We start from the raw sequence: 20,184 nt of genomic DNA on the forward strand, positions 1-20,184 counted from the left end.
GAGGGAGTCAAGGTCAGCTTTCCATCTCCTTTGAGTGACTGGCTGATGAGATGCCATCTCTGATGGAGAACACAGCTTTGGGAGGAGAAGGCAAGGCCACCACAGTCTTGGAAGTTCCATCAAAGCCCTGGCCTCACTCACTATAGTTACGGATTTACTCGTGTCTCTGATGACATCTTTTGCCTCTGTTGTCGGAGCCCAGCTCAGGGCTCAGATTCCGGGTAGCTGCTGCCTTTGAGAAGGAGGATCTGACTTGCAGGTATAGATGTGGGGACTGGGGCAGGTAAGTGCAGTTGACCCTGGGAAGCCAGAGGATAAAGAAAGAAAAGAAGGGGCGCCTGGGTGGCTCAGTCGTTAAGCGTCTGCCTTCGGCTCAGGTCATGATCCTAGGCTCAGGTCATGATCCCAGGGTCCTAGGGTCGAGCCCCACATCGGGCTCCCTGCTCCGCGGGAAGCCTGCTTCTCCCTCTCCCACTCCCCCTGCTTGTGTTCCCTTTCTCTGTCTGTGTCTCTCTCTGTCAAATAAATAAGTAAAATCTTAAAAAAAAAAAAAAAGAGAGAGAGAGAACGCAGGGTGGGGCAGGTGGGAACCCTGATATAGAGGGGTTGTGGGAGAAAGGATGGATCTGGAAGGAGGCTGGAAAACAACATTCAGAGGCTGGGGGTGGGGGAGAGGGGAAAGGAGGCAGGAGGCAGGCTGGGAGACAAGGAGGGGAGGGTTTCAAGAAGACAGAGGTCATCAGGGTCATATGTCGCTGAAAGACCATGAAGGGTGAGGCCTGACCAGTGGCCGATGGATTTGGCACCAAGGAGGTCAACGGGTAAGTTGGCAGAAGCAGGTTCAAGGCCTGTCAGGGGCGAAAGCTCCATTGCAGGGGTGGAGTAGTTAATGTGATGTTAAAATATGGAGATGGAGAGAGGAGAGGTGGGCATAAAGGAGAAGGACGGAGGGTACTTGGATCCTTCGGTGTACCAGCATTCCCTTCCCAATAAGGACGAATTTCCTTTTCAACAGTCAGAGCCATGTAAAGATAAGCCAAGAGGTCTGGAAAGGTAGTGAGTCCCCTGTCCCCGGAGGTAGACAAGCAGAGCTCTGAGACCCATCGCTGCCGGGAGATCGTCACGGTTGGAGTGGGGAAGGCTGTGCAAAATAAACCCCAAAACAAACAAGTCCCTGTCCTTCTCAGGCTTGGCTGATTCCTTGCATCACAAAAGCCACCTAGAGGGTCAGTTTCGCTATTTCTAGTGTCCAAAGAACCCCCTGCAGGGATACACGCACAGAGGTGGTCGTGCCTGCTCACACAGATACTCGACACCAAACACAAAATCTCCCTAGATCTCCCGGTGTAAAGGGATCCACAGCACCCCCTCCCCTCCCACAGCACCCCTTCCCTGAATTCACTCCCTTACCCCCTTTCTGCCGTCCCCCCCACCCCCAACCCAGCAGCTCGCTGCCTCCCGCCGCAGCTCCTTGGTCTCTCGGCCAATCTCTCCCTCCTTCTCCGGCTCTGCCCTTCCCCACCCGCCTCTAGGCCTCTGCACTCCCCCTCCCCGGACCCCCCCCCCCACCCTCAGCCGGACTACAAGCCCCAGGCGCCCCCAGCCCCCGGCGCTGCGCATGCCCCCTGCTCCCCGCCCCCTCCCGGCTCCCCCCTCCCTCCCTTCCTCCTTACCTCCCTCCGCCCCCCTCCCCCGCGCTTCGGCTCCCGCATCCCTCCATCCGAGCCTGTGCCGCAGCCGCATCGCCACCGCAGCCCCGGCAGAGCCGAGCCCGGCCCAGGCCCCTGCCCCTGCCCGGCCCTCGGCCCGCCGCCCCCGGCCCCGCCCCCGCCCGCGGGCCCCCCCCAGCGGCTCGGGTGCCCCCCGGCGCCCCCAGACTCCGGCCTCCCGCACCGAGGCAGGAGGCAGGGAGCGGAGGCAGGAGGAGGGCGAGGAGGAGGAGGAGGAGGAGAAGGAGCCGTCGCAGGATGAAGGATCGGACTCAGGAGCTGCGGAGTGTGAGCTTGGGGGTGGGGGGGAAAGGGGGGGGCGGGACCCCAATATCGGGGGAGCGCGTGGGGGTGGAGTGGGGGGAGGTGCTGGGACATAGGGGCAAATGATGGGACGGGAGGCTGGTGGTAGGGGCACCCCAGGATCTGGAGGCACCTGATGTCTCCAATGAACCTGCATTCTGGGGACAGTGGCTGGAAGAGGTTGGAGGCCATTAAGGCTCAAGGGGGGCAGGAGAGGTTTCAGGGGCTTTGCGTGCCCACATTCCCAGGAGGGCCCTGAGGGTCTAATCCGGGGATGGGAGAGAGTGAATATCAGGAGAGAACTGGAGGGTACCGTCATCCCCAGGGCAGATTTGCGGAATTGGAAAGATGGGGGCGGTTACTGGGCCAGGCTGAGTCTTGCGGGACCAAGGTTTGGGGGGTGCCAGGGGGAAGGACACAGGTTGGGACAGAGATGCCAACACCTGGCAGTGACTGAAGTGTATGTGTGTGTGTGTGTGTGCACACGCATGTGTTGCTCCCTGTGGGGAGGGGGCGCCTCTCAGAGACAAGGAGGGAAGGGGTGGCCTCAGGAGACAGCCAGAGGGCCAGGGCTTGAGATGGGGTGACCCCAGAGGTGGGAGATGGGTTGCAGAGGAGAGGGGGAGGAGGCTCCATGCACAGGGCCATGGAATTGGGTTGTGTGACATGGAGTGTGCTCTGCTGGGGGGAAGTGGGGCAGGGGCAGGTCGAGGTGGGCCCCTGGTTTGTAGGCCTGAAGAGGCCCAGCTCCCGAGTCTGGCCAGGCAGTTTGTGTTCAGGTGACAGGGGGGAGGAGGGAGGCGCTGATGTCCGCAGTGGAGGCTGCCAGTTGGAGGGGCTGGCCAGTGGGGGCTTGATGAGAATGGTTTCTAGGGTCGGGAGAACGCTGGGGCATTTGTGGGGATGACCTGGGGGCCGAGGAGGCGAAGCTGCCTGCCTGCTGTTTGCTCAGGGCCTGTGGTGTCATGTCCATGAAGTACTAGCCCCAGCCGTGATGTATCCTGATGCACTGGGTCTCTGCCAGGAGGAGCCTGTTGGTTGTTCCCTGCTCCCAGGGTTATTACCCCATTTGACAGATGAGGAAGCTGAGGTGTGGAGATAGCAGGAGCTTGCCCAAGGTCACCAAGCAAGTGGGTGGGAGGATCAGACTGGAACCTGGGTTCCCAGTCTGGCAAGTTGACATGGGTCTCTGCTTTTTTGATCTTTGAAACAGAGGTCTCCACACTGGGGGTAGAAAGCCCCGTCTTTGGAGAGCCCCCGGGATATGGGCGAGGGAAACCAGGCTACAGAAAGATAGGAGGAAGGGGCTGGAAGATAAAGTGACTGTTGTTGTCTCCGGGGAAAGATATGTTGGCAAATGGGAAGGAAGAAGAAACTGGTGGTTGAAAGGGAATTTTCAAGGTTTCTGTATTCAACTTTCACTGAATATGGGGGCCAGGCATCCGCTAAGTGACAATAATAAAAATAATCAACCCTCTAGAGTCAGAAACTGTCCTAAGCGTTTTATTCATATTTACTCATTTTGGTCCTCGCCTCAACCCTGGTACTAGTATGATCCCATTTTATAGGTAAGGAAATTGAGGCCCAGAGAGGTTGAGTAATTTGATCGGTCACAGAGCCAGGAAAAGGCAGGCAGGTAGGCTGGCTCCAGCACCGTGCTCTAAACTCCCCTTCTTTCACCAGGCAGTTTTCAAAGCAGGCTGCCATCCATAATCTCATTAGCCCCTCACTGACCTCCTGGTAAGGTATGTAGACTGAGAGACTACCTCATCTTATAGCTGAGGAAACTGAGGCCCAGAGTGGTTAAATAACGTGCCCAAGGTCACCCAGCTCCCGAGTAAGGAATGCAAATTTGAACCCAGATCCCCTGCTGCCAACACTATCCCATGACTCCAAAACCCAGAGAAAGGGAAAGCGGTTTGAGGTGAGGTGGTGGCAAAATTGTGGTATAATTAGAGAGAGAGGGAGGGAAAACCCTAAGACTAAGATGGGGGGGCAGGGCATGGCATCCTCATCCAAGTGGATCAGGGAGCCCCTCCGCCCAGAGGCAAGGAGTTCTGGCTGCTGGGGCTGCAGGGGGTGGGCAGTCAGGTGGGGGAGGTGGGAGGTGGTGTGGAGGGGTAAAGGGGTCTGGGTAAATGGCTCTGGTGTTAGTCACAGCTCAGGGAGACTGGCGATTTGGGAGGGGATGGGTAGGGTGGAAAGAAGGTGCCAGATGCAAGGAGTGCAAGGGTCTCCCCACCAAAGTTGAGAGCGAGGAGACTGGGAGGCAGGAGAGACCAGGCAGGGTAGGGGAGAGGCCTGCTAAAGAGGTCTCTGAGATGCTGAGAGGGATGGGGGGTAGTGGCGGGAGGGGACGTCAGCTCAAGGGAGCTGAATATCTTTCCAGCAGTACTTTAGAGTTCCCCAGGGGTTCTCAGATCTGTTCATCCCATAGCCGGTGAGGGCACAGAGACGGGAGTCAGACTGTCTGGGTTCAAATCCTAGCTTTGCTACTTCCTGTGTGACCTTGGGTGAGTTTCTTAACCTCTCTGGTCCTCAGTTTCTTCACGTGTGAATTGAGAATAATAATAGTACCTGTTCGCAGGGTTGTCCTAAGGATTGAAACTAGGTAATAGGCAAAAAGTGTCCAGAAGGAGCCTGGGCACAGTAGTGCCCTTGAGTGTTTGTTATTCTACAGCTGACTTGCTTTTTTCCCTTGAACCTCACATCGGCCCCCTGGGATGGGCAGGATGTGACCCCTAATTTATTTTGGAGTAGATTGAGGGCCAGAGAGGCAACCTGACCAAGGTCATACAGTTGGTAATGGCAGAGCTGGTGTTGAAACAGGGTTTTCTGTTTTCCAGTTCACCAAGGACCTCTGGGCGCGAGCTGGGAGGTGCTGGGCTGGAGTGGAGTTCATCGGCCGGATTGGTGTCCCAGGGCCCAAGGGGCGGGGCCAGGGACGGGGCTCAAGAGGAGAGAAGGGGGAGCAGGTGGGGCAGAGAGGCGTACTGGGGAGAGAGGGAAGCGTGTGGGGTCGCGTTGTGGACTGTGCAGTGGCCTGGGGGGTGGGGAAGGTGAGGCCCGTAGTGAGGGAGGCTGGAATTTGAGGCCAGGTGGGCGTGGGGGCTGTTATGGGACAAGCCACGCACCTGAAGGCAGGGACTGAGTCATCTGGGTAGCACTCAGGTATGGGCGAGGCACAGAGAGGGCTTTAAATGGTACCCCTGAATGACAGCAGGGAGGGGTGACCCGCGTGAGTGCGCAGGGCCCGGCAGAGCCCCGGTGACGGGCTGTTGTCCCCCAGCTGCGCAGGGCTCCTTTCTGCCATCGCAAACCCACCGAGTTCAGCCCTGCTTCGGGGCCTTGGCCCTTGCTGGTCCCTCTGTTTTGAATGCTCTTCCTTCCACCCGGACCGCTGTCCCCTCCGCCTTAAATTCTGTGTCAGCAAATGTCACCCACCCCCGGAACGGCCCTCCTTGACCATCCTGTAAAGGGCCACCCCTGATGGCCGCTTCTCTGTCTCACGTCGGGTCCATCTCCCCCCTGCTAGTTAGCACAGACCCAAACGGTCTTGTTGGTTCTCCCCCTCCCTCAGCTACTTGGAGGCAGGACCTGTGTCCTGTCTTGTCCACCACTGTGTTCTCAGAAGCAGCCAGAGAGCTTGGCTCAGCTCATGCCTCTCCGCCAGGTGAATGAATGACTCAGTGGGGCAGAGGGAGGACGAGGAAGGGAGTAGGTGGGTAAGGAGGGAGGGCAGACTGGCATGGTGGGGGTGGGAGGGCGGAAAGGCCCAGTCAGGGAGACAGATGGGCAGGAGCAGGGGTGCGGCGGACAGAGGCTCCTACCTCCAGATCAGATGACGAGCTTGCGCCCCCGAGGAGAACATGTGAGCACGTGTGTGCTGTGTGCACGTGTGTTTACACACACACACACACACACACACTCTCTGACTCTTCTGTCACCCAACACCAGGCTCTTTCTGCCGCTGTGTTAGTCACCTCCTCACCAGCTGTCTCTGGTCCCTGACTTGCTGGCTCACTGCGTCCCTCTCTTTCCATCCACACATCTGTCTGTGTTGTCCCCCCGCACCGGCGCACCCGAGGGCCCCTGGTATCTCTGATGGGAAAGACTGCAGCTGGAGGCTTGGATCTGACGCCCCCGATGCCCAGGCGGAGCCACAAGGTGCCCGGGACCCCTGCAGTCTCTCATGTCATTCTCTCAAGCGCTTGACAAGCTGGTGAACAGGGAGAGCAGAGGGCCTGGGTTCGAACCCAGGTGCCACCCTGTCAGCGCCCCATACAGCGCCTGCTCTGTCATCTTGGGCAAGTCACTTAATCGCTCCATGCCTCAGTTTCCTCCTCTGTCAAGTGGGCATAAGAATCGTATCTGCTTCATGGAGCGCTTATAAGGGTTAAAGGAGACACACAAAGCCCTTGTCACAGGGCCCAGGTCACTGTAATCAGTACACACGTGTTAGATTTCTTATCTTCTTCATTTTGCACATGGGGAAACTGAGGCTTGAATTGTCCATAAAGTGGATCGGGGGCATATGATCATCTTTTTCTGGGTGATCTCATTTGCCCACAGCCTGCGTTCTTTAAGGCTGGCCAGCTTCTTCCGGAAATGGAGGCCGCGCTCATTATTAAATGTGCACCCCTCAGAGCAGTGAGGGCCCTTGGTGCACTGGCCTGCCTTTTCCGTAGACGATCTGGGGCACAGAGAAGGGCTGAGATTTGCCTCGGCAGATCACAGAGCAGGGCGAGGGGAGGTAGAACGCCTGGCCTTCTACCTGGGCTCTTCCTGCAGCCTGGCCCGTCTTCCTGGCTTTCTCTCCCAGCCACAGGAGTTCAGCAGTACTGGGGACAGGCAGAGCGGGACGGTTGCGGGGGGGAAGCCTGGGATTAAGCACTAGGCAGTTCAGGTCCCACCTCTGGCCTGCTTTGCTGTGAAACCTTCGGCAGGTCAGGCAACCTCTCTGAGCCTGTTTCCTCATCTGTAACACGGGAGGGGCAGGGGGTCCTAGCCAACCCTCACTAAACACTGCGTCTTTCTGGTAGCATTAGACATTTTTCCTGCCTGGTCTCATTGCCTCCACCTACCCAGCATTTGGGCAAACGTTATTGCTGTTCAGCCAAGGCAGAGGCTGAAGCCCAGAAGGCAGAAATCGTGTGGCCTTGTAGCTGCTAGCCTGGGCAAGTTCTTTAGCCGCTCTGTGCCTCAGTTTCCCCATCTATAAAAGGGAGCTATAATAATACCTACCTCAGGAGGCTTTTGTAAGAATTAAATGGACAGATATATACAAAGGGCATAGAACGGTGCCCAGCTCATGATCACATGTATGTAAATGTTTGCCATAATTATAATTATGCTGCCCAGTGGTCCTTAAAGGGTTTAAAGAAAGATTCAATGAGATAACGAGGATGTAAGACCCATGTAGAAGATGCTGTTTTGTTTTTTTTTTTAAGATTTTTATTTATTTATTTGAGAGAGAGAGAGAGAGAACACGAACAGGGGGAGAGGGGCAAAGGGGCAGAGAGAGAGGGAGAAGCAGGCTTCCCACTGAGCAGGGAGCCCGACGCAGGGCTTGATCCCAGGACCCTGGGATCATGACCTGAGCCGAAGGCAGCTGCTTAACTGACTGAGCCACCCAGGTGCCCCGAAGATGCTGTTAAAAGTTATTTTCCTAGGATTACAGGGCACGGAGCCCCACCAGATGGGGCCTTAGCAGGAGCTGAGCTGAGAGGGAAACAGCTGTGGCAGAGCCCCTGGAAGGAGGTGGCCTGGCCTCGAGCCTTACAAGGGGCTGTGAGGGAGTCTATCGTAGATGCTTGTAATTTCCAGCCCATTCAGCCTAGGCGCCCTTGGACAGGTCACTTTCCCTTTCCTCCCTCTGACCTCCCGTTCCCTCATCTGTGAAATGGGGACAATGATATTTGCTCGGGCTTTCCTTTCAGGGCTGTGTGGTGAGGATCAAAAGGGATTAGAGATGTAAAAGTGTTGGTGAACTGTAGAGGATTATTAGCTCTCAGCTCCCTGTAATTATTATACCAAATAAGTCATACTTGGGCCTCTACCTTTCTTCCTCTCTCAAGGACAAGTAAACAGGCAGCCAGGGATGCCCCGGGGCAGAATCTAAGGGAACTTGGCTCTGGGGACAAACAGGAGAGAGAGAGGGAAATTAAACTTTAGAAAGTCGAAAGTCAGCCTGGGGACGAGGCGGAGAACAGGAAAGTTCCCAGGCACCCGGACCAGAGAGACGCCCCATGACCTGTGGGCAGCTGGGCAGGGGGCCAAAGTCAGAGAAGGGGCAGAGGAACGGCTTTGGCTCTAGGGGAAGGAGACCCCATGGGGCAGCTGGCTTGAGGACAAGGCATCAGGGTCCTCCAAGGTGAGCTGAGTCTCCCAGAGCCTCTGGGGGCCAAGGTCTATCGGCTTAGCCCTGGGTCTGGTGGAGACTTGAGAAGCCGGAGGCCCTCTCAGAATACCCAAGCCCCGCCTGGGCCATCTCTCCTTCCGAGGGCAGCTGTGGGCAGAGACAGAGGAGCCTCCCTTTCCCAGTGGATGTTTGGGATTGTCTGGAAATTAAATGGAAGCGCTGAATACATTTTCTGCGGTGCGGTGGGACCCAGCGTCTGCGGGGAGAATCCCCCGCGTTCCGTTTGGGCAGGAAGCTGGGGGGGCATCGAGAGCGTGCAGCTGGAGGGCTCCCGCAGGCTTGCAGGCTCCTCCTGGGGCTGTCGGGGCTCTGCTGATTCCGAGTTCACTTGGCTGCCTAGATTGCATCTCGGTCCCATCTGGCTCTGTCTAGGTTCGATCTGAGCTGTCTGGTGGGATCCGTCTGCCCGAGTCTAGCTGGGGCTGAGCCTGTCTGGTTTCTGGCAGGTCCTGTCTGCGATCTGCTCGGACCCTGTCGAGGTTCCATGGGAGCGCCTCTCTTTAGATCCCAGCGGGCTATGCTCCAGGTGGACACTTTCAGATCCCGTCTGGATACCATTCAGGCTCCGGTAGTCCGATTCCGTCCTGTTTGGGCTATAGGTTCTTTCTGGAAGTCAGGCTGAACTCTGTTTAAATGTCCACTGGGGCTGATGAGGGCTCCGCACGTTAATTAAGCTTGCCGGGCTCAGCTTTTGTTCTCTGACTTCTGCCCCAAGTGGAGAAGAGCCTCAAGTCCGGAGCGTGCAGCACTGCGCAGCCCAGTCCGCCCCCCCGTCTTCTTACCTGGCCCTGAATGAGTGTGCAGGCCTGAGGCTCGGGGAGCCCGGGAGAACAGGCCCACAGGGCCCTCTCGAATATCCCTGGGGGCGCGGGGACACATCTGTGGGGCCACGCAGGGCAATAGGCAGCTTTGCCGTGGGGCCGAGGGTGGGTGAACGTCAGCGTGTCAGTGTACCTCCGCGTGGGTGTCAGTGGGCCTATTTCTGTGTGCCTTGTGTGTCAGCCCTTCTGTCTGTGTCACTGGTCTGTCTGGCGGTGGCGGTGTGGGTGGGTAAATCCCTTTGTGTCTCTGAGCCCGGGGGGGTGGAGGGCTGAGCCGCAGCAGGTTGCAACTGGGAAATCCAAGCAAGTGAGAGTAGGTGGGTGTGAAGTTGGGAGAGGCTGGATGAAAGCAAGTGAATACATGAGAGGCGCAGAGCAGCGGAGGGGGTGAAAGCAGGCGGGAGGAGGCAGGCACGGGGAGCCAGGGGGGTCGGGGTGCTGCCTGTATCTCTCCTCCAGCCCCCCTGGGCTTGACGGTGCTTGCTCAGCTCGGCACCTGCTGCTACCCGTGAAGTGACCTCGCACAGGGGACGCGGCTGGTTGGGTGGAGGCTGGAGGGGAAGAGAAAGTGGAGCAAAGTGAGGCCTGGACAGGAGCGGCCGGGGAGACAGCGGCCAGGGTCAGCCTCCTGGGCCTCCACTCCAGACCCCTCCCGGGAGCCCAGAGCCGGTTCCTGCAAGGCTGACATTTAGCTGGTGGGGACGAGACCGGTTAATGGCAGTTGTCCTGGGTGTCACCCACCTCCAGGGTGACTGCATTGTCAGGTCCACTTCCACCCTTGAAAGGGTGCCTTCTGCTAATTCCCTCCAAGGTGTCCTTTGGGCTGTCAGCTGCCTGGCCTCCGGGACCCTGTTCCACAAGATTTCCGGTGTTCATTCGGACCGCTTGGGGCCCTTGCATTTGCCCTGCGAATGACCTGCCCCCTGCAGATGACACCTCCTCAGACCCCTGCTCTGAGCCTAGAGCTGGGAGCATCAGGCTCAGGGTAGGATTCTGCCTTTCTTTGCCTCCCAGGCGAAAGACAGTGATGATGAAGAGGAGGTGGTCCATGTGGATCGGGACCACTTCATGGACGAGTTCTTTGAACAGGTAACGGAGCTTCCAGTGCTCCCAGACCCAGAAGCTGGCCCCCGGCCAACGACTCCCTTCGCCCTGTTCCCACCCCTGCTCTCCACTCCTACCCCCTCTTGTCCTTTTACCCATCCCTCGGCTCTGGCCCATTTACCCGAACCCTGACTAAGCCCTCAGGGCCCCTTGCCTGGCTCAGCGACTTGGCTGGGCACAGCTGATTTGCTGCCCCAGGTGGAAGAGATCCGGGGCTGCATTGAGAAGCTGTCAGAGGATGTGGAGCAAGTGAAAAAACAGCATAGTGCCATCCTGGCCGCCCCCAACCCAGATGAGAGTGAGTACCGCTGCTGGGCAGCTGCGAGGGGGATGGGGGCGGACAGTGTGCGTGGGGGGAGGGAGGAGAGGGGGTCTGGGCTCCCATCCAGACTTCTCATCTGCTCTGGCTCTCCCCTCAGAGACCAAACAGGAGCTGGAGGACCTCACTGCAGACATCAAGAAGACAGCCAACAAGGTTCGGTCCAAGTTGAAAGGTGAGGAATGCAATCCCCAGACTAAGGAGAAAAACAACTCTGCCCTCATTAGACCAAACATGTCTTTCTGTAAGGAGTGTCTACAGATTTCCAGGACCCAGATTCCTAAACAGTGAGAAAGCAAGAACCCCAGATTCCCCCCCCTGCCCCCCGCTCCTTGCTCCAGATTCTTTGGAGAAAGATACATGGCAAAGAAATGAGGGAGAGGAGGGTTTCTGCCCAAGTTGCGTCTGAGCGCTGCTGGATCCACCAGCATGAAGGTCCACCAGAAGAGAGAGTCTTGCAAGTGGCTTCGGTTTCATTAAATCCTTATTTCTCCAGAACAATTGCCGGGCATAGCGCTAAGCACCCAGTAGGTGGGCTCAGCAAATGCTTCTGAACTGGTATCCTCGGCTCAGGACAGATTGGACTGTGTGGCTGACATCAGGAGTTGGCAAGCTTTCAGGAGGGACCTGCCAAATCCTTATGTATTCACTCTAATTTAAGGACTTGGGTGCTGGTAATAACCACCTTCCCCCAAAGCACTGTGGGTTGGGAACCTCCTTGTCTGCGGGTGCCAGGGGAATAGCAGTGTTACCGTGATGTGGTAGATTCAGCATCAGAAAACATTTGCCAAGCACGTACTTTGTCTGAGGCCCACTGCGGGGCATTGGGGAAAAGGTACCATGTCAGGTACCTGGCCTTGGCCACACCGACCTGGGTCCAGAGAGTTGAGAACAGGGACTTTCCGGACTCAGTGGGAGGTCATGTGTGAGCCTTCAGTGCTGATCTGTAAAAATAAGCCTTCTACACTTGTATCCTGGAAAGGAAAATGACTTAAACTGGGAGCACATTAAGTACAAATCCAGGCAGAGGGAGTTCAACTTCCATCATCAACTCAATTCTGGACAACTTCCATCATCAACTCATTCCTCCCCTCGGCTTCCTCACTGGCACAGTAAGAAAAACAGAAGCAACTTCAAAGCAGGCTTTTTTTTCAAGGGGTAGCAAATTTTTTTTTTTCCTTAAATGAAATCTTACAAAGAACTCCAATATATACAATACATAAAAGACAGGCTGTTCTGGCTGAACTGGGGTTGGGAGGCCCAGGGCCCTACCCAGCTGGTCTCCCCTTTTTACTCCCAGCAACAGCCCCTGAGGTTCTTTCCCAGAAGCAGGGTTCCACGGAACACCGTTTAAAAATCCCTGAGCTTAAAGACTTCTTTGGGCCCACCGAGCTCTCACCTTAACACTCTCTGTAAGACCATGAGGTGGGCTCCACGGATTAGGGGTCCGGGAACAGACCAAGAAGGAAGCTAGGAAAAGTAGCAGTGACATAGAGAAGCTGACCTTCCAGACCTCCAGAAAAAGAGAAGATTCTCTTCTCCCCCATCTTTCTCCAGCTATTTGGTGGCATGAGCTCAGGCTTTGTGTGTGACCTTAAGTGAGTCGTTTTCCCCAGTTGAACCTCAGGTTCTAGTGTGATCCATGGGCTGATACCACTGAACTCTCAGGATTCTTGTAAGAAGTCAATGAGACCCTCTAAAGGACCTTCCACTGCAGGGTTTGGCTCCAGCCCCAAGTCTGACGACAGGGTCCCTGTAGGGGCCAGAGGTTGCGACCTCCCTGGGTGTGCTATGCCTTTCTGGCCTTTCCTGCAGCAGGTGGGCCAGGTGTCACTCGGTCACTGTGCCCACCATTGCTGGCAGGGGAACGTTGGGGTGCTTTTCAGCCCCCAACTTTTCCCGCTGCCAGCAGAACAAAGAAGTGATGTTCTCAAGAATGGCCTGGAGCCCCTTCCAGGTCTGGAGGGCCAGGTGATTCATCCCTGCTGCGTTTTCAGAGCACTGTAGATCTTATCGCAGGCAAGCTCTTTTTTTAGAAAATCTGAAGGACAGATGTCAGGAGTGCATGATCCAGAAGCAGGAATCCCAGTTAATCTATGCGCTTTTCCAGAACATCCTTTAGAAGTGGGAATTCCCGAAACAGAGATCACCTTCCAGGGCTGGGGGGGAGAGCTGTTTTTTGGCGGACATCCCTCTCTCCGCGTAGAATTTTCCAAGAAAGAGGCGGCCACTAGAACCTGACCCACCTGGAAGTGCCTGCCTTCCGCCAGAAAAACCGCAGGATGGGTTCCTGCACTCTTTCCAGAGGCTGTAGGAAGTGGAGAGTTCCCCACGTACTGGAGACCCCCGTGGGGTCAAGCAGGAGTTACAGCTGTGGAACTTTCTAAGTCCCAACCCTTCCGCCAGGACAAGTAGCCCCTTTCTGCCTGGTGACCCACCGACCCTCATCTCCCCTCCCCCTGAAACGCCTGTCCTCTATTCACCCGCACCCTGGATCCTTTACTGTCTGCCCTCGCCATGGGTGTGACATCTCTTCACAGGCCCGGGGCCTGCCTCGGGGTGTCGACCCTTCCCACGTCCCGGACCCCCGCCCCACAGGCCCCGGGTCTCCCGGCCGGTCACTGCACCCTCTCTCCCGCAGCAATCGAACAAAGCATTGAACAAGAGGAGGGGCTGAACCGTTCCTCCGCGGACCTGCGCATCCGCAAGACCCAGGTAGGAGGCCGCGGCCTGGCGGGGCGGGGACCGGACCGGATCGGATCGGACTGGGAAAGGAGCCCCGGGAGGGAGCCGCGAAAGGAGAGGGGGCGGGCCAGAGCGGAGCAGGGCGCGGGGTTGTGGCCAAGGAGGCGCCTGGGCGGGGTTCTGGCGGGGGGCGGGGCCGGGCCATATCTCCGCGCGTTTGGCGGGGCCGCGGCGCGCTAGGGGGTTAGGGGAGGGCGGCGGGCGCGGGGGCGGGGGCGTCCTGGGACTGAGCACTTGTCCGGGGTTGGGATCGCGGCGCGAGCTGAAGAAGGGCCGTAGGCCAGCTCAGCCTCTCCTCCCCACTGCATCCCTGCACTGGCCTTCTCGCCCCGCTCTGTCCCGGCCTCCTGATGTGTCTGTACCCCACCCTAGCACTCCACACTGTCCCGGAAGTTCGTGGAAGTAATGACCGAATATAACGCGACCCAGTCCAAGTACCGGGACCGCTGCAAGGACCGGATCCAGCGGCAGCTGGAGATCAGTGCGTGTGCCCCGCTGCAGAGTTCGCAGGCTTGCCCCAGCGCTCTTCCGTGGCTGCCCCGGGCCTTCCGTGGAGGCCTAAGGCCGGGTGGGAGGGTGGGCTCCTGGGTCTCTGCCCCATCCCACTACCTCAGGCCCCCAGACTGGCCCAGTCCCTGAGCACGGAGGCCTTTCTCCCCACAGCTGGAAGGACCACGACGAACGAAGAACTGGAAGACATGCTGGAGAGCGGGAAGTTGGCCATCTTCACGGATGATGTGAGCCCCGGGTGGGGGTGGATCTGGCTTTGGAAAACATTTACTTCTCCTCCCTCCCCGAGCTGAGGTTGAATTAAGGTCCTAAGTCCACCCTGGAATCACAAACAGTGGGCAGTCAGGACCCGGAGCTGGGGATTTCCATGGGAGCAGGGCCTGCAGGAAGGCACCCCCATAAAAATGGTCAGCATTTTGAGTAGCCAGACACTGTTCTAAGCACTTTTACATATTTACACTTGCCTGCTATCTCACTCGGTCCTCACCACCAGCCTCTGAGGGAGCCAGATTTCACCAATGAGGACATCTGACCCAGAGATTCACCAGAGAGGTTAAATAACTTGCCCAAGGCCTCAGAGCCAGGATTCAGATCCGCCGTCTCCTGTCACTTAGGGCTCTGACGTCTGCCTACTGAAGCAGGTCATTTCACCAAATGACTAACTTGCCTACATTATGAAATTTTAAAAAAAATACCAGTTTTAGTTTTGCTAAAGTTTTACGCCCTGCCCTGCCCTCGTCATCTTAAATGTGAGTGGATGGGCTTCCCCCACTGTAGTTCTTCTTTCTCTTTGTACATTTTGCCTTGGCCTGCCCAGTTCTGTCTCTGCTTCTGATGGCAGAATGGCTCTGGTTAAGATTTCTAGACCAGAACTCGAGTGTCTTCAGTGACTGTTTAGCAGTTTTCAGCAAACTGTTACTTAGAGAACTGATCTTTGTTAAATTAGCTTTGAGCAAATTGATTAGGGCCAGTTAGCCTGGAGCCCTCCCAAACAGCCCTGCCCAGGCTTCTGTCTGAGAACGGAGGGGAGCCTGGTGGGTTCTAAGACGACAGATCTGATCCCTGCCAATGAACCCACCATCATTACAGTGGAAACCCGTCGTTACAATGCAGGGTGGTCGGGATCTTGCCTGAGGGATGTGCATCCTGCAGACAGGCTCTAAGGTAGTGGTTAACTACTGGAGCCAGGGAGGGCTTCCTGGGGGAAGTGGCATTGGGCTGTGCTTTAAGAAACGGAATATTTGGACATGGTGAGCTGGGCGAAAGGCCCACTAGAGAAAGGGAACAGATTGAACAAAGACAGGGAGAGAGGACCACTTGCCAAACAGCCACTGGATGATTTTGGCTCTTAGCGGATATGTAGGAGATGAAGCCAGAAAGGGAGACCGAGCCCCGGATAGGGTGAGGTGTACAGCCTGTGGGGGGGGGGGGGAGCAGGGAGGAATCGTGGGGAGCCCTGGAGGGCTTCAGAGCAGAGGAATGGCTTGATGAGGTCTGAGCAGTGAGCAGTTTGGGAAGCGAGTGGCCTGGCTCAGGCCAGGTGTGTGGGGGGGGACAGGAATATCTGATTGTGGGTTGGAGTTAATCTCTCTCCCTGACTCTTGAGGGCTGCGGTGCATTTCTTTATTTCTCCCCCGCCTAATGTCATGGGGGCTCCAGAGTGGGCACACTGCCTTCTCATCTGGGCCTTCTCTGCTTCTACTTGCTTTCTCTGCTGGGTCCTCTGCCTTTGACCAGACAGGGGCCCCCAGTACTAATGGTACTCTACCCCCCCTATTGCTCTTCCCTGGGCTTCCCTGGTGTTTGTGTGTGTGTGTGTGTGTGTGTGTGTGTGTGTGTGTTAGAGGAAGCCCTGGGTGAGGTGGTGGGCTCAGGCCAACTTCTATTTCTTGTAACTTAACAAACTTCTCTTTAGTGCTTACTGTGTGCCAGGCAGATGCTGTTCTAATTGGTGGATACATAGTAACTCACTTACTGTTCACAAGAACGCTGGGAGGTGGGCACTGCTGTCATCCACCTTTTCCAAGTGTGGGAACTGAAGCCCAGAAAGGTTAAACAATTTGCCCACAGTTAGAGCTAGTAAATGACAGTCAGATTTGAACCCAGACCCTCTGGCTGCGGAATCCAAACTGCTACAGGAGTGAAGGGGGCTCTGCAGCTCCTCCCCTCCTGCCCCCCACCCCATTGCCCTAGATCAAAATGGACTCACAGATGACAAAGCAGGCACTGAATGAGATCGAGACGAGGCACAACGAGATCATCAAACTGGAAACCAGCATCCGAGAGCTGCATGACATGTTTGTGGACATGGCCATGCTCGTGGAAAGCCAGGTACAGCCTCTCCCCCACCTTCTAGGAGCCTCCTGCAGATCCCTGGGGTGCCCCCTCCTCCAGCCCAGCCCCCACCCCATCCTATGCACATCTTCTCTGCAGGGTGAGATGATTGACCGCATCGAGTACAACGTGGAACATTCCGTGGACTATGTGGAACGAGCTGTGTCCGACACCAAGAAAGCTGTGAAATATCAGAGCAAGGCCCGGAGGGTAAGAGGGTGGGGGGTGACGAGTGGGCCGGCGCCTGGGGGTGGGGGGCAGTGGTGGTGGGAACAGGCTGGCCTTGGGGGAGGCGAGCAGACCTGTGGATGGGGACAGGCAGGCGGGGTAGGTGGGCTGGAGCGGAGCGCTTGGGGCTAGGTTCAGGCCAGGGCTGACCTGAGTGTTGAAATCCAGAGGGAGGCCTTATCTCTGATCTCTGGCTCTGACCTCTTCCTTTTTCTGTTTTCTCTCTCCCCTCCTCTCTTCCCTCACACCTCCTCCCCCATCTTTCCCCCCATCTGTCTGTCTCTCTTTATCTCTCTGTCTCTCTCGTCCTTCTTCCCTATCAACCCTTTCTGCCTGCAGAAGAAAATCATGATCATCATTTGCTGTGTGGTGCTGGGGGTGGTCTTGGCGTCATCCATTGGGGGGACGCTGGGCTTGTAGGCCCCCCACGCCTGTCTCTCCCAGACCCTTCCCCCACCACATTGGGAGCAATACCCCCACCACCCCTTTCACTCCATCCCCTGCTCCAGGCTCACCCCCGAGACAGACCCAGGCAGCCCCCCCTTCCCCACCTCCTGTCAGACCCTGGAGTCCCTGGACCTCACCCCGCCATGGACCACCCCCGGCCCCGCACGTAGATAGCAGCAGGCGTGATTACACATGCACACCAACATGCATGCCGCCGGCACATGCTCAAGACGTGTGGACACCCCAGCGTGTGTGTGTGTGTGTGAGTGTATCCGTGTGTAGATGTGTGTAGAAGCGCCAAATCACCTTTCTGGCCCCCACCTCAAGTCTGTGTGTCGTCTGAGCTTCCCCCCTTCACCTGGGCTGTCCTGTGTAGACTGTGGCCAGGGGTACCACAGCAGCCCACCAAGCCCCGCTCTGTCTTCTGTGAATAGGTGTGTGTGTGTGTGTGTGTGTGTGTGTGTGTGGCCACAGCTCTACGGACGCCATCGGTGTACATGGACTTCTGTGTTTGAGTGTTTGGATTCGGTACAACAGCACTTCCTCCCATGACCCCTGCCTCCGCCGTGCCTGCTCTAGAGACGGCGGGCTGTGAGTGCACGGGGGCTCACACTCGCATTCGCGGACGATCCAGGTCAGCCCAGGTGCACAGAGGCCATGGCAGACACCCCGGTGTGATGTTGAGCAAACCCCAGGGAGTGTGTGTGTGTGCGTGCGTGTGCGTGTGTGTGTGCACGACGTGTGTGCATTGTGAGCCTGTGGAGTGTAACCAAGGTGAGTGGAAGCATACACGTACCTGTAACCCAGCTCAGCCTGTATGTACGTGTGCACTTCTCCCAGCAGGTAGTGTGAGGAGTATGTGTGTGCGTGCGTGTGCGTGTGTGTCCAGGATGTGCTTCAAGTGTTGATAGGTCTTCCCCTCAGACGGAGCCCTCCGTGTTGGGTGGGCACAAAAAATCTGTATTTCTGTGTGTGTGTGAGTGAGTGTGAGGCTTTCTACATAGTGTGTTTCTGCCCGCCTGGGTATCCTATGCACACGTGTGTGCTTCTTTAAACCTGTGTGCCCCGTCCAGGGTTGTTCATCCAGCTGTATTTGCCCTCTCCCTCTCTCCCCAGAGCTGCTGACCAACATCTGGTGTGGCCACACACCGTTCCACCAACACTGTGCAACTGGCGCTTCCTGCCCTGCCAGGTCTCCGAGCCCCTGTGCACACATGCCCACGTGCCAGTCTTTTCTATGTCTCTGCCAGAGGGTAGCCCTGCAGCTGGGAGAGCGGGGATACGTCCGTGTGCTCACACGTGCCCGGGGCCGAGGAGGCCCCGCGCGGGTGCCCCCCCCCCGGCCCCGGGCGTGGCCATGTCCGCCGACGCGGCCAAGCTGCCCACACGCCGGTGCCGCCTGGAAGGGCTCTTTGTGGGAGATGTTACCGATGAGGGGCACGTCCAGGGCTGCCCCGGACAGATTGAAAAGGAGGGCACTCGCGCCTTGCACACGTTTCCCTCAGAACTGGGAGAGGCCAGTGTGTGTCTTCAGCACTCCCTTGGATGCCCCGGGCTCTGCCAGTGTGGTGGCCTCCGCCCCAGGGGAGCTGAGTCCCGGGACCCCTCCCCTGGACACATCTCCTGCTAGATGTTGGCCATGGCTGTCCCCGACCCTGCCCGCCCCCTCCCATGCCCCGGGTGGAGACTGAGGTGACGCACGGGCCCGGGTGTCTGAGGGCGAGGCAGAGGCCAGCGCCTCCCTCGCTGCGTGGACCACACCTGCCCGAGGCACGGGTGGGTTCGCGAGGCTGGTGGCAGGCGGGAGGTGCATGAGCCAAGGACCCGCGTGGACGGGAGTGTACACCCAGGGCTGGGCGTGCGTGTGCACAGGGCGAAGGGGTCGCGTACGTGTGTGCAGATTGTTTCCCAGGGTCCCGCTTCCTGTGCATTGTGTGTGTATGTGTGTGTGTGAGTGTGAGAGACACAGAGACAGGGAGCCAATGCAGATGTGGCCTTCCAGAACACAATACCCCTCCCGCCCGCCCCCCCCCAGCTCTTGTAGCTGACCCCTTCCCTACCTGAGCTGTCTGAGCCCCGCCTGTGTAAGGCCGGTCGGTCGTTACAGCCCCCACGGTGGGCTCTCTCGAGGAAGGGAGGCTGCCCATCCCTTCCAAGAATGTCCTTCTGCAGGACGGGAAGTTTGCCCCGGCATCTAATTACAGCCCTCGTGCTCCCATGTCAGCCACCTTTGGGGACATCAGAACGGGCCCCGGCACCCCCGCCCTTTTCCCTTCCTGCCGCCGAGCCAGGACAGCCTCGCAGCCCCGGTGTTCCCGGAATTCCCACAGCCCTGGGGCCACGAGCGCGAGGGCGGAGCCGCGGCTGGAGTGCTGCCTCCGTGAGTGGTGTCAGGCCCACGTCTCTGGGAGGATCCCCGAGGGGCTGCTGTGCCGCAGCTTCTTCAAGTCCCCACATCATGTGACGGCCGCTTGTCGGCTGCTGTGTCGGTGTGTGTCGTGGACCGTTGTCTGGGGGCTGGTGTCACGCATGTTCTCGGATGAGTGTGTGCGGCTCTCCCTCCACGCACCTGCGACCCCCCAAGCCCATGTGTGCCCCGTGGGTGGCCCTGGGCCTGGCCGGGCCTCGCTGCTTTCCTGTCCCCTCCCCCCCCAGCCCTGCCTCTCACGAAGCACACTGCGTGTCCATCCCATGTGCCTGTCGGGCGATGCACGCTCTTGCCGCGCGTTGAGCGTGTGTACATGATGTGTTCTATGCATTCGCCCTGTCCCCCCAGCCCGCCCCGCACAGGACAAGATGGGTGGCCCCCGGCTCCCTGTCCCGCCCCCGCCCGCTGTGCAGCCGTGTGCGTTGGCGTGTGTTTCCGTGTCGCTGGCGTGTCACGTGATGTAGCCGTGTTTGCTGACATGAGCCCTTGCCCCTTCTGTTTCTCCGTTGGTTTCTAGAGCTCTTTCCCTCTCCTCTCCGGAGGGGACAGGACTCCTGGGGCCTGGCTGGGGGCCCAGAGCCAGGCCACCCTCTCCTGTTAGCCCTCAGAGTCCCATCTCTCTCTATTGGTGACAAGTTGCAAATGGATAAAACACAGGAAAATTCTGCCCCCCCCACCCCGCCCTGCATGTCCTGTCCCCAGAGCCCCCCCACCCCCACCGCGGGCCGGGTTGGGCCCCGTGGGACGGGAGAAATAGCAACCAATCCAACAGCGGGCGTGCTGTGTGCTCACTTCCTTCTGTCCCCACATGGGAC

The 20,184-nt window shown here is 57.8% G+C and overlaps 1 protein-coding gene across 3 annotated transcripts; it reads left to right on the forward strand.

Annotated features, from left to right (window-relative positions):
* The first annotated feature begins 715 nt into the window (after positions 1 to 715).
* Positions 716 to 20,168, forward strand: STX1B (syntaxin 1B). 3 transcript variants are annotated; one of them, XM_031024317.2, is made up of 10 exons: positions 716 to 821; positions 10,269 to 10,343; positions 10,557 to 10,656; positions 10,778 to 10,852; positions 13,319 to 13,392; positions 13,795 to 13,903; positions 14,086 to 14,159; positions 16,126 to 16,263; positions 16,366 to 16,476; positions 16,834 to 20,168. In XM_031024317.2, the coding sequence occupies exons 2-10, from the start codon at positions 10,323 to 10,325 to the stop codon at positions 16,912 to 16,914; spliced, it is 783 nt and encodes a 260-aa protein (XP_030880177.1). In that variant the 5' UTR covers positions 716 to 821; positions 10,269 to 10,322; the 3' UTR covers positions 16,915 to 20,168. The 3 variants fall into 3 exon arrangements, with proteins under 3 accessions (XP_030880177.1, XP_081675819.1, XP_081675820.1); XM_081819693.1 differs by lacking the exon at positions 716 to 821 and adding an exon at positions 1,831 to 1,997; XM_081819694.1 differs by lacking the exon at positions 716 to 821 and adding an exon at positions 1,831 to 1,997 and having other exon boundaries at positions 18,058 to 20,168.
* The last annotated feature ends 16 nt before the right edge of the window (positions 20,169 to 20,184 follow it).

Source organism: Leptonychotes weddellii, chromosome 5 (assembly GCF_054177405.1).
Source record: "Leptonychotes weddellii isolate Sample4059 chromosome 5, ASM5417740v2, whole genome shotgun sequence".
In the NCBI taxonomy this organism is placed as follows: domain Eukaryota; kingdom Metazoa; phylum Chordata; class Mammalia; order Carnivora; family Phocidae; genus Leptonychotes; species Leptonychotes weddellii.